Below are 13,842 nucleotides of genomic sequence, written 5' to 3' on the forward strand. Positions count from 1 at the left end.
AATGACGGTTCCACAGGTGCATGTTCATTAACAAGTGTGGGAAAACTGTGTTTAAACCATTTACAATGAAGATCTGTGAAGTTATTTGGATTTTTACGAATTATCTTTGAAAGACAGGGTCCTGAAAAAGGGATGTTTTTTTTACTGTTGCTGAGTTTATCACTTCACAAACACTAACGTAAACGAATAGTGTGTATAGCTTTTAAAAGTTGAAAATTGTCAGAGCGCTGTCGGTGAATATTAGTGTTACATTTCCCTACCCCATCCGTTCCCTGTATACCAAGTAGTGGGGCAGCTGTTTGGTGGTTCGAATCGCAGAATGTAGCTTTGCGTTTCCAAACTCTCGCTAGGTATAGACTTGTGAGTACAAGATATACTTATTAGAGCCATTATACTGGTTTCAACTGTTCTGCCTGCGGATATGGAACACGGACCTGTTCATCGGAAGTGCTGTTTTCGACTCTCTCGCAACCTCCGTGCTCGGCTATGAAAAGCCAACTTACGTTTACTTCTGATGTGCTGACCTGTTGCACCTTCTACAACACTGGTTCTGTATAAGCACTTTGTGTGAAATCTCTGATGTAAAAAGGGCTTTAGAAATGCATTTCATATGGAATTGCATGATGCGCAGTGTGACGTGTTTATTCCCTCCGTGCACAGCTAGCTAGTATAATTGCATCACCATGATAATAGTAATGAAGTGAAGGTGATCACTTTAAAAAGTGGGTGGAGGCAATACCCATTAGGGTCATTAAGGGAAGAAAGAGGACGTGCTTAACTCAAATTCCCTTCTGTAAACCATTAAAGGTGCTTGGAACCAAAAATAGATTTGTTTTGTATGATACACATCAAGGACGAGACTGGCGAGGCCACCTCCAAGGCGATGGTGGACATCTAACACCCACGGTCATCCTTGAGTGACCGAGGTCATGAACGCTGGAATGGTTTTAATTTTTTTTACAATTTTTTTTCCATGGTACATATTTCAATATGTTACATTGTCAATAGATATCGCTTTCCTACCCCCTCCTCCAGGTTTTGTGACTGGACCAACCAGACCCTCAAGACTGCCATGGGCAAGTCCCTTGATTGGTACCAGGAAGGATGCGAGAACAACCTGAAGGTAAGTCTCTCTTTGCACACGACAGCAGCATCTAGGCCTCCACCGAGTACGGACGCGAGCCGAGTGGATGTTTTCAATTAACCAGATCAGAAAGCCTTTTGAGGACCACCTTCCTAGGAAAGTATAGATTGTATTTATTCCTGTTATCAATCAAGGTGAGACTGAACATGGACGAGGCGCAGGAGAAGCAGAAGGAGAGCTACCGGAGCAGAATCAAGAAGGGGACCAAGTGCTACGACGTCTGGGCAAATGACTTGGTTTGGAAGAAGGACGGAAGGAAGGAAGGCGAGACCTGGAGAGAACCTCGCTGCTCTTTCGCTCCTAGCTGGGGTCACCATCTGTTAAAGTGAATATTAAAAGATCTCACAACTATTTGCATACAAAATGACCTGAAGCTACTTTTAGTTTCCCTAACGCTGATATTTTTTCTGTCTTCCTAGGGTTACCTCGGTGGAAGCCAACAATTTCCACAGTTGGCAGTCGACCACTGAAAGCCCTGACGCCCTACACTTCAGTGAAGCTCGATAGACAAAGTAAGTAAAGTTTTGGTTGACATTTGAGAAAAGCAAGAAATGTAATTTTAGGACCATCGACTGGCCGAGCCCCCCAGCAGGTATCCCATCTACCAGAACCAGTGAGTTTGGATCAGTTTGATTCTCTGTGCTCTGAGTCGGAGGGGGACCATAGGCTATACCTTCCAAAAGTGTTGAGCAGTACATATCTCCCATTTCTAACACTGCACCAATCCATTACATTTTCTCAGTGTAACCTGTGTGTTTGCTTGTTTGTGTGTCTGTCTCCTACCTTGTTCCTTTCTAAAAGCGATGCCTGGACTTTGCTCTCCTCTTCAAGTCCCCCTTCTGAGACTGGTGCCTGTTGAGAACAAGGGACAGGCAGAACCTCCCACCCACACACAACCACCTCCTCTATATTCCACAAACCAGAATTCAGTATTTTAGTCTATGATTGCCATCGGTGTACAAAACTGTGAAAATAAATTCATGACACAACTCTACCAAAAACGATCAAAGTTAATGTATTAAAATATTGACAGGTTGTTTTACAGCTGTTTCACAAGGTGTTCATTATTGGAAGCTGTAAGGTATCCTTTGATGGTATTTATTTGTTCCAGGTTATTCATTGTTGTATCATAGGACTAATATAGAGATATATATTCAACCACAAGGGTGTATTTAATTAGCTATGTGATAGAGAGGAAAAATGAATCATAATAGAGGACTACTGAAATTAGATTATTTCAGTGTAGATAAGGGCAGGTTAAAATAAAAACATGACAGCCAGACAAGCCAGTGACTGAATCAAGAGGATTTACATATTTGTGGAGTGGACATGAGCTTACTTTGTGATCTATAGTACTTAATGTGTCAAGCAGAATACACGGTTTCTTTGACATTTCCTAAACGTAGCAACGTTTAAGACATAAGGGTTTCATGTGTAATGTTGACGAGGTACCCCAAAAAGTAGTTTGAATGAATGTTTCCATGTTATTAGCTAAACAAAGCTTGCTTAAACAGCGAAATTGTCGCAGGAAATCAGCCATGTTTGCATAGCGACGAAGAAAATAACACAATTTAGCCTGTGATCTCCAAAATTCCAATGACTAGGTAATCACACCGTTGATATAGCAATGGACGCTAATAGTTGATCGAATCCTATTGTGACGCAGTGGGGGACAGTATTTGGATATTTATTAGTCTCTCACTCATAGCAAAATGGTATGAATTGCTCTACGCCTTATGGCAAAATGATGAAACAATATGGCAGTCCCCGCACCACAATGTGCATTCTGTTGGGCATGCACAAATAGGCTGTTGATTGCGCGCACAGAAGAAAGTGTGTGACTTTCCCTTAATCAGATTTTAGTTTCCAAATAATTCATTAGTGCAACAATTTCATTAATGTATTAGTTTTGATCAAAGAGTAATTCCACGAGCCAAGCTGTTTCAAAATGTTCAGCACCGCATGACGTTTCACAGTTCAGCACCAGGATGTGGATAGCACACATGACATCAATGCCATAACCTCACGCTTGGTTTTGCAGGGATCCTCCAATGTGCAAATAAAACTACCCAAATGAATTTCCCAAAAGGAATCTGGTACATATGTTTGTGTGAAGTAACAATTGGTTCATTCATTCTCAAAGGGTATATGGTAACAAGGCTTGTTGATGCTCATACACATGCTCTGCTAAGACCCGTTCAAGCCAGTGTCAAAAAGCCTCAACTTTTTCCAAAAGCAAATTCCGTCATCTCCTACATGACAAACGGCCAACAGGCTTACATGGACTTTTAGCAGTTATTGTTGTGGTTCTTATAATGGGGTAGACTCTGGTAGAGAGAGAGAGGCACTAGCAATGCTACTGGTCGAAAAAAATACAGGAGCAGGGTAGGAACGAGCTTAACAGAAATTGCTATTCATGCAGGTGATATCCAGGGATATAGAAGCGTCAAAATATCAGCTGCATTTCAACTGTATTTTGACTGCATTTTTGCTGTGAACCGTAACAGTGATAGCCTTGGCAGAACAGCATAAACAGATCTGGGAGTGTGGCTTTCAGTTAGTTCTTTTTGGCAACCCATCCCATGAGAGTGAATGTCTCGCCAATTCATCTGTTCTGTTATATTTAATCAAAATCTGACTAACCCAGTGCACTGCCTGCTATGAATTCTATCTGATGGTGTTTGCATGTTTAGGTAAAAATACAAATAATGTCCCCATTTGGAACACTGACAAGTAAAGAGCATACATATATAGTACCAGACAAAAGTTTAGACACACCTACTCATTCCAGGGTTTTTCTTTATTTGTACTATTTTCTACATTGTAGAATAATAATGATGACATCAAAACTATGAAATAACACATATGGAATCATGTAGTAACCTAAAAAAGTGTTAAATCTATTTCTATTTGAGATTCTTCAAAGTAGCCACCCTTTGCCTTGATGACATCTTTGCACACTCTTGGTATTCTCTTATCCAGCTTCATGAGGTAGTCACCTGGAATGCATTTCAGTTAACAGGTGTGCCTTGTTTAAAGTGAATTTGTGGAATTTCTTTCCTTCTTAATGTGTTTGAGCCAGTCAGTTGTGTTGTGACAAGCTAGGGCTGGTATACAGAAGATGGTCTTTTACCAAATAGGGCTAAGACCATTTATTTGATAAGAACAGCTCAAATAAGCAAAGAGAAATGACAGTCCATCATTACTTTAAGACATGAAGGTCAGTCAATGCGGAACATTTCAAGAACTTTGATAGTTTCTTCAAGTGCAGTCGCAAAAACCATCAAGCGCTATGATGAAACTGGCTCTTATGAGGACCGCCACAGGAAAGGAAGACCCAGAGTTACCTTTGCTGCAGAGGATAAGTTCATTAGAGTTACCAGCCTCAGAAATTGCAGCTCAAATAAATGCTTCACAGAGTTCAAGTAACAGACACATGTTCAGAGGAGACTGCGTGAATCAGGCCTTAATGTCGAATTGCTGCAAAGAAACCCCTCCTAAAGGACACCGATAAGATAAAGAGACTTGCTTGGGCCAAGGAACACGAGCAATGGACATTAGACCAGTGGAAATCTGTCCTTTGGTCTGATTAGTGTGTCTTTGTGAGACGCAGAGTAGGTGAACGGATGATCTCCGCATGTGTGGTTCCCACCGTGTGGTTCCCACCTCCCACCGTGACGGTGCTTTGCTGGTGACACTGTCTGTGTTTTATTTAGAATTCAAGGCACGCTTAACAAGCATGTTTACCACAGCCTTCTGCAGCGATACACCATCCCATCTGGTTTGCGCTTAGTGGGACTGTCATTTGTTTTTCAACAGTACGATGACACAACATACCTCCAGACTGTGTACGGGCTATTTGACCAATAAGGTAGAGTGATGTAGTGCTGCATCAGACTGCCCTGACCTCCACAATCACCCAACCTCAACCCAATTGAGATGGTTTGGGAGGAGTTGGACCACATAGTTAAGGAAAAGCAGCCAACAAGTGCTCAGCATATGTGGGATGTCCTTTAAGAATGTTGGAAAAGCATACCAGGTGAAGCTGGTTGAGAGAATGCCAAGAGTGTGCAAAGCTGTCATCAAGGCAAAAGGTGGCTACTTTGAAGAATCTAAAATATATTGGTTACTACATGATTCCATATGTGTTATTTCACAGTTTTGATGTCTTAACTATTATTCTACAAAGAAAATAGTAAAAATAAAGAAAAACCCTTGAATGAATAGGTGTGTCCAAACTTTTGACTGGTACTGTATATGTCAACTTTTTATAGATTTGTTACATTTTCACAAAAGTAGTGCTATAATAGTGGACCAATAGAGCGCCTGTTGCACAGCCAAACATATTTTTCCAGCACCCCAATTGAAAATAACATTCATTAAAAGTACCCTGCACCACCAAACTTCTTCCCGTGGCGTTGCCCAAGGGGTGTACGTTTTGGTTTTTGTACTAACACAACACAGCTGATTCAAATGATAAAAGCTTGATGATTAGTTGATTATTTGAACAGTTAAAGGATGAGAGAGGGAGGGGTCTGACTGGATGGGTCCTTAAAAAAGGAGAGCAGGAAGCGGTAGAACTCAACTCACAAACAGAGCGCTGACATGACCAGACTGCAGGTGAGAGTTCAACATAGTACTGTATCGGATTTCATCCCAAATGGTGTCTTACTAGGTGTGCCATGCATCGGGGTTAATTAGCTAGGGTGCTGTTTTGGGGAGAACCCAAGAGCATAGACTTCTCCTCTACTTAAGTAGATGGTGACTATCAGATGCTTTCAATTCCCTATGTAGTGCCATTTGGAGTCAAACATTCCTGTGTGCCAGGCTAATCTACTGTATGTGGTGGAAGAGATGATAGCTGGTATTCCTCAGCCCTTCATTAGTTGAATGTGATAAGTGGACTTACTGGGGTGCTCGAGCAGAGGTTGGGGAAACAGATGGCTTCTCTCGTGTGTGTGTGTGTCAGGAGACTATCACCATGGCGATGTTGACCCTTCTACTGCTTCTCAGCGCTGCCTTTACACTGGGCGACATAATGACTGCGAACATAGCAAGTAAGAGTCAGCTTCACACTTTACATCACGAGTGTCGAACTCATTCCACAGAGTGCCTAGTATCTGCAGGTGGTTTACCTTTCAATGAAGACAACCAGGTGAGGGGAGTTCTAAATTGATCAATAGAGGGAGGCGCTAAAACCTGTAGATGCTCTGTGGAATGAGTTTGTGCTTTACATCATTCATTGTGTATATTTTGTTGTGGTATGACTGCTCTAAAAATGTTATTTATGATGCAAGGGGATTTGTATGTCTGTCAGTCTCGACTATCCTTTCAAGTCGGCTGCAATTTCGTAACACTCCCTGTCTTCTCCTTTCAGATGATTTGGTGAAATTTGCAGCAGACAAAAGAAACCCATGCCCCAGAGGCTGGTTCCAATTTAATTCACGCTGCTTCATGTTTGTCAAAACTGCAATGACATGGCCCAAAGCAGAGGTATAATGCTTACCCTCTACAATTGAAATGATCTGGCTCTTTTAGTTAAAGGGTCTTTGGCCTTATTTTAACAGGCGCCTCATGTAAAATATGCTGTAATTAATAATGTCTATAGGCTTTGCAATATTTGTGTGGAGTTGGGCCCTGTTGTCTATTAGAACCCACAGGGCATGGGTTAACTAATCTCTAAGAGCCTGTTAATAGAACATTAGTTCCGATGGCAATATTTGAGTCCAGAAGACAAATTCTCAGACTGGACAACTGACTAATACTTCCATTATGACATGTCTTTGTCTCTGTGTACTGCTTGCTCTAGCGCCACTGTCAGTTACTTGGAGAAAAACTGGAACCTGTGCGCAACACTGTAAAGTACCTTGGCGCAAACCTGGCATCTGTGCACAGCTATGAAGAGTTCCGATTTCTACAGGCGGTGGTGTTGATCAATACTGGCAGTTTCCCTCTTACCTGGATTGGCGGATATGATGCTGTTCAGGCAAAGGTGGAAAAGGTACCCAGTTGTCATAGTTGAGTAAAAGTGATAGGAGTGACTCCAGGGAAAGGTATACTATACCTGAACAGTTCAGCTTGAGGTCTTAGTATACTCATCAATATGTCATGTCCTAGGAATCCTGTTTTAAGACTAATGAAACAATCAGCTCAGAGTAGGTGTTAAGACACTGCTCAGACAACTCTGTGCCAAGAGTAATCAACTCGCCAGTTTCTCAGCTGGTGATGAGCACAGTTTGAGGTACAGCAGAGGAAAGATGGTGACAACGCTCATTGACATTTAGCAAGTAACGGGGGACACACACAATCGCAACACTTGTTCACACATGTGATTTATTAGCCTAGTGGTTATAAGTATTTAGGCATGTCATGTGACTAAGGCCTCGTGTGAAGTCATTGTCAAAAGTGAAAGAAATACTGTTGGATGTAGGTCTAGATTTGAGTTGATCATCTCGAAAGAATACTTGGATATTTCAACTCCAAAGCAATTGCCACAGATGATCCATTATATTGGCCTCTAACCATGTGTAGAGTCTGCAATGGAATGCAGTCGGGCAGATCAGGTGGGACCATTCTAGCCTATGAGAGAGCAGATTCCAGTGTGACAGGCACAACTCCGATATAAATGGTTTTCTCAGTTTCTGGCATGTCATGTGTGCTACTTGTATCAGTACTCGTAACAACCTAAGCATTACAAAACGTATATTTGCTCAAATAAGCCATTATATTTGTCGTCAATGAAATTCGACATCTTATTGACGGCCATACAAAAACCTTACCCGCTTGAGAAGGCAGATTTTGGCCGTAGTTATCCTTCTCGCTCTTCTCGACTCTTCCTCTTTGCTATGGCGCAGAAACAACTTACTAGGTGGCTTGTTCCATTTGAGACCTTGGGATTAAGGTTGTATCTGACATTTGTTAAGTTGATAGGTCGGTGTAGTTTTTAAGAAAGTGTCTATATAAAAAAGAACCTGGTTTGGAAGATCTTACAGATGTACAAAAAGAATGCCCATTGCAGTATCCACTGACACAGTGGGCTGGAGTGAGTACTATAGCATGGTATCAAAAGGCAACCTATTCCATATCGGTCTGGCCATGTTTTAAATCTGGAAGCCTTAATGGTGACCCGTCAGTTTGCGACATATAACAATTTTAGCTATTTTTTATTTTGTTTTTAACCATGCTGCGCGACGCTGTTCAGCGACCAAAAATGATAATGGTGGCGCTGTTTCCCCCTAATGCAGATTCAGTCTTTAAACGGTTGTAGGCTGGGTTTTTTTTTCACCGGTCAAGGCTATGGAAATGCATTGGGATTTTTAGAAATGTGGTTGTAGTATCAACACTTATGGGTTTTCACCCCACAGTTCCAGTGTCAGTCTGCACGTTTTTGGTAGTGGTGGCTTTTACGGTTCTGGTGGTGGAGTAAAGACCATGAGTATGTTGGATTTTAGAAATTGTTCAGCAAGCACATCTGAGATCTCACTACTTCCCCACAGGACAGGCTATGGTTCTGGAGTGACGGCTCCAAATTTGATTACGAGAGCTGGGCTGAAGGGGAGCCGAATAACCACTATGGTGCCAGAGAGCCATGTATTCAGATGAACTTTGGAGGTACAGTAAGCCCATTATCATTCATCAAATTCAACTTTTTCAGAGTACGTTTAACAAATAAATGTGACTTACTTTTCTATTTCGTGTTTCCTCTTAAGCTGAAAACGGCTGGAACGATGAATCATGTGGGAAGAGCTATCCCTCCGTGTGCTCCATAAGAACCTGTTTAATCCTTCAAACTATCAATTGAAACCAAAAATGCTACGCCGGTGTCAGCATCCTAACTGCAAATGTTATGTAGTTATTGTTTCTTGTCAATAAAACAGGTGTCTGTATTTAATCTCATGAGTCGTAATTAAACATTGATTCACTTTGAAGATGGAGTCTGTTCAGTGGGCATTTCAATTCTTTGATATTGTTTCTTGAAGAATAGAATTCTCTTAGGACCCAAAAAGTAGTCTCACTGTCAACTGCGTTAATTTTCAGTAAACATGTTTAAATATACACTAAAATAACTCATCCTAGATCTGAATGAAATAATATTAAATACTTTTTTTCTTTACATAGTTGAATGTGCTGACAACAAAATGACACAAATAATCAATGGAAATCCACTTTATCAACCCATGGAGGTCTGGATTTGGAGTCACACTCAAAACTAAAGTGAAAAACCACACTACAGGCTGATCCAACTTTGTAATGTCCTTAAAACAAGTCAAAATGAGGCTCAGTAGTGTGTGTGGCCTCCACGTGCCTGTATGACCTCCCTACAACGCCTGGGCATGCTCCTGATGAGGTGGCGGATGGTTTCCTGAGGGATCTCCTCCCAGACCTGCACTAAAGCATCCGCCAACTCCTGGACAGTCTGGTGCAATGTGGCGTTGGTGGATGGAGCGAGACATGATGTGCTCAATTGGATTCAGGTCTGGGGATCGGCCGGGCCAGTCCATAGCATCTGCCTTCCTCTTGCAGGAACTGCTGACACACTCCAGCCACATGAGGTCTTGCATTAGGAGGAACCCAGGGCCAACCGCACCAGCATATGGTCTCACAAGGGGTCTGAGGATCTCATCTCGGTACCTAATGGCAGTCAGGCGAGCACATGGAGGGCTGTGCGACCCCCCCAAAGAAATTCCACCCCACACCATGACTGACCCACCGCCAAACCAGTCATGCTGGAGGATGTTGCAGGCAGCAGAACGTTCTCCACGGGGTCTCCAGACACTGTCACATGTGCTCAGTGTCATTTTGCAGGGCTCTGGCAGTGTCTCCTGCTCCTCCTTGCACAAAGGCGGAGGTAGCGGTCCTGCTGCTGGGTTGTTGCCCTCTTACAGCCTCCTCCACGTCTCCTGATCTACTGGCCTGTCTCCTGGTAGTGCCTCCATGCTCTGGACACTACGCTGACAGATACAGCAAACCTTCTTGCCACAGCTCGCATTGATGTGCCATCCTGGATGAGCTGCACTACCTGAGCCACTTGTGTGGGTTGTAGACTCAGTCTCATGCTACCACTAGAGTGAAAGCACCGCCAGCATTCAAAAGTGACCAAAACATCGGCCAGGAAGCATAGGAACTGAGGAGTGGTCTGTGGTCCCCACCTGCAGAACCACTCCTTTATTGGGGGTGTCTTGCTAATTGCCTATAATTTCCACCTGTTGTCTATTCCATTTGCACAACAGCATGTGAAATTTATTGTCAATCAGTGTTGCTTCCTAAGTGGACAGTTTGATTTCACAGAAGTGTGATTGACTTGGAGTTATATTGTGTTGTTTAAGTGTTCCCTTTATTTTTTGAGCAGTGTATATGACCATAACAGACAGTATCTGGTGTGGCCACCAGCTGCATTAAGTACTGCAGTGCATCTCCTCATGGACTGCACCAGAGTTGCCAGTTCTTGCTGTGAGATGTTACCCCACTCTTCCACGAAGGCACCTGAAAGTTTCTGGACAATTCTGGGGCTATGGGAATGGCCCTAGCCCTCACCCGCCGATCCAACAGGTCCAGACGTGCTCAATGGGATTGAGATCCGGGCTCTTCGCTGAACACTGGCATTCCTGTCTTGCAGGAAATCACCCACAGAACTAGCAGTATGGCTGGTGGGGTTGTCATGTCAGGATGAGCCTGCAGGAAGGGTACCACATGAGGGAGGAGGATGTCTTCCCTGTACTGCACAGCGTTGATTGCCTGCTATGATGACAACCTCAGTCTGACGCTGTGACACACCGCCCCAGACCATGCCGGACCCTCCAAATCGCTCCAGAGTACAGGCCTCGGTGTAACGCTCATTCCTTAGACGATAAACGCGAATCCGACCATCACCCCTGGTGAGACAAATCCGCAACTAGTCAGTGAAGAGCTTTTTTTGTTTCTTTTCAGTCCTGTCTGGTCCAGCGAGGGTGGGTTTGTGCCCGTAGGTGATGTCTGGCGAGGACCTGCCTTACAACAGGCCTACAAGACCTCAGTCCAGCGTCTAGCGGACCGTCGGAGGGTTTGTGCCTTCCTAGTGTAGCTCGGGCAGTTGCCATCTAGCGCAGAGTCGATCCTGTGCAGGTGTTACACGTGGTCTGCCACTGCGAGGTCGGTCCTGTCTCACTGCACGGACAATGCAAGTTATTGCCCTGGCCACATCTGCAGTCCTCATGCCTCCTTGCAGCATGCTTAAGGCACGTTCACGCAGATGAGCAGGGACCCTGGGCATCTTTCTTTTGGTGTCTTTCAGAGTCAGTAGAAAGGCCTCTTTAGTGTCCTATGTTTTCATAACTGACCTTAATTGCCTACCATCTGTAAGCTGTTAGTGTCTTAATGACAGTTCCACAGGTGCATGTTCATTAACAAGTGTGGGAAAACTGTGTTTAAACCCTTTACAATGAAGATCTGTGAAGTTATTTGCATTTTTACGAATGATCTTTGAAAGATAGGGTCCTGAAAAAGGGATGTTTTTTTTATTGTTGCTGAGTTTATCACTTCACAAACACTAACGTAAACGAATAGTGTGTATAGCTTTTAAAAGTTGAAAATTGTCAGAGCGCTGTCAGTGAATATTAGTGTTACATTTCCCTACCCCATCCGTTCCCTGTATACCAAGTAGTGGGGCAGCTGTTTGGTGGTTCGAATCGCAGAATGTAGCTTTTGCGTTTCCAAACTCTCGCTAGGTATAGACGTGAGTACAAGATATACTTATTAGAGCCAACTGGTTTCAACTGTTCTGCCTGCGGATATGGAACACGGACCTGTTCATCGGACGTGCTGTTTTCGACTCTCTCGACCTCCGTGCTCGGCTATGAAAAGCCAACTTACGTTTACTCCTGATGTGCTGACCTGTTGCACCCTCTACAACCACTGTGTATAAGCACTTTGTGAAATCTTCTGATGTAAAAAGGGCTTTAGAAATGCATTTCATATGGAATCGCATGATGCGCAGTGTGATGTGTTTATTCCCTCCGTGCACAGCTAGCTAGTATAATTGCATCACCATGATCATAGTAATGAAGTGAAGGTGATCACTTTACTAAGTGGGTGGAGGCAATACCCATTAGGGTCAGTAAGGGAAGAAAGAGGACGTGCTTAACTCAATTCCCTTCTGTAAACCATTAAAGGTGCTTGGAACCAAAAACAGATTGTTTTGTATGATACCCATCAAGGACGAGACTGGCGAGGCCACCTCCAAGGCGATGGTGGACATCTTCAACACCCACGGTCATCCTTGAGTGACCGAGGTCATGAACGCTGGAATGGTTTTAATTTCTTTTTACACATTTTTTTTCCATGGTACATATTTCAATATGTTACATTGTCAATAGATATCGCTTTCCTACCCCCTCCTCCAGGTTTTGTGACTGGACCAACCAGACCCTCAAGACTGCCATGGGCAAGTCCCTTGATTGGTACCAGGAAGGATGCGAGAACAACCTGAAGGTAAGTCTCTCTTTGCACACGACAGCAGCATCTAGGCCTCCACCGAGTACGGACGCGAGCCGGTGGATGTTTTCAAACCAGATCAGAACGCCTTTTGAGGACCACCTTCCTAGGAAATATAGTTGTATTTATTCCTGTTCTCAATCAAGGTGAGACTGAACATGGACGAGGCGCAGGAGAAACAGAAGGAGAGCTACCGGAGCAGAATCAAGAAGGGGACCAAGTGCTACGACGTCTGGGCAAATGACTTGGTTTGGAAGAAGGACGGAAGGAAGGAAGGCGAGACCTGAGAGAACCTCGCTGCTCTTTCGCTCCTAGCTGGGGTCACCATCTGTTAAAGTGAATATAAAAGATCTCACAACTATTTGCATACAAATGACCTGAAGCTACTTTTAGTTTCCCTAACACTGATATTTTTCCTCTGTCTTCCTAGGGTTACCTCGGTGGAAGCCAACAATCTTCCACAGTTGGACAGTCGACCACTGAAAGCCCTGACGCCCTACACTTCAGTGAAGCTCGATAGACAAAGTATGTAAAGTTTTGGTTGACATTTGAGAAAAGCAAGAAATTAATTTTAGGACCATCGACTGGCCGAGCCCCCCAGGAGGAATCCCATCTACCAGAACCAGTGAGTTTGGATCAGTTTGATTCTCTGTGCGGAGGGGGGACCATGGAGGCTATACCTTCCAAAAGTGTTGAGCAGTACATATCTCCCATTTCTAACACTACACCAATCCATTACATTTTCTCAGTGTAACCTGTGTGTTTGCTTGTTTCTGTGTCTGTCTCCTACCCTGCTCCTGTTCTCAAGAGAGCAGCAGTGCCTGGACTTTGCAGTCTCCCTCTTCAAGTCCCCCTTCTGAGACTGGCTGCCTGTTGAGAACAAGGGACAGGCAGAACCTCCCACCCACACACATCCACCTCCTCTATATTCCACGCACCAGAATTCAGTATTTTAGTCTGATTGTCGGTGTACAGAAAATAAATTCATGACACAACTGTACCAAAAACGATCAAAGTTTATGTATTAAAATATTGACAGGTTGGTTTTCACAGCTGTTTCACAAGGTGTTCATTATTGGAAGCTGTAAGGTATCCTTTGATGGTATTTATTTGTTCCAGATTATTCATTGTTGTATCCTAGGACCAACAAGAGATATATATTCAACCACAAGGGTGTATTTAATGAGCTATGTGATAGAGAGGAAAAATGAATCATAATAGAGGACTAC

General features: G+C 43.5%; 1 protein-coding gene across 2 annotated transcripts; it reads left to right on the plus strand.

Annotated features, from left to right (window-relative positions):
* Positions 1-5,665: 5,665 nt before the first annotated feature.
* On the plus strand, positions 5,666-9,072 carry LOC106599869 (ladderlectin-like). Of its 2 annotated transcripts, none has more exons than XM_045694024.1 (6): positions 5,666-5,764; positions 6,114-6,201; positions 6,522-6,637; positions 6,954-7,145; positions 8,641-8,755; positions 8,854-9,072. In XM_045694024.1, exons 1-6 carry the CDS (start codon positions 5,750-5,752, stop codon positions 8,943-8,945), a joined length of 618 nt encoding a protein of 205 aa, XP_045549980.1. In that variant the 5' UTR covers positions 5,666-5,749; the 3' UTR covers positions 8,946-9,072. The 2 variants fall into 2 exon arrangements, with proteins under 2 accessions (XP_045549980.1, XP_045549981.1); XM_045694025.1 differs by having other exon boundaries at positions 6,117-6,201.
* Positions 9,073-13,842: the final 4,770 nt, after the last annotated feature.

The sequence above is a fragment of the Salmo salar genome, chromosome ssa14 (genome assembly GCF_905237065.1).
Source record: "Salmo salar chromosome ssa14, Ssal_v3.1, whole genome shotgun sequence".
Classification (NCBI taxonomy): domain Eukaryota; kingdom Metazoa; phylum Chordata; class Actinopteri; order Salmoniformes; family Salmonidae; genus Salmo; species Salmo salar.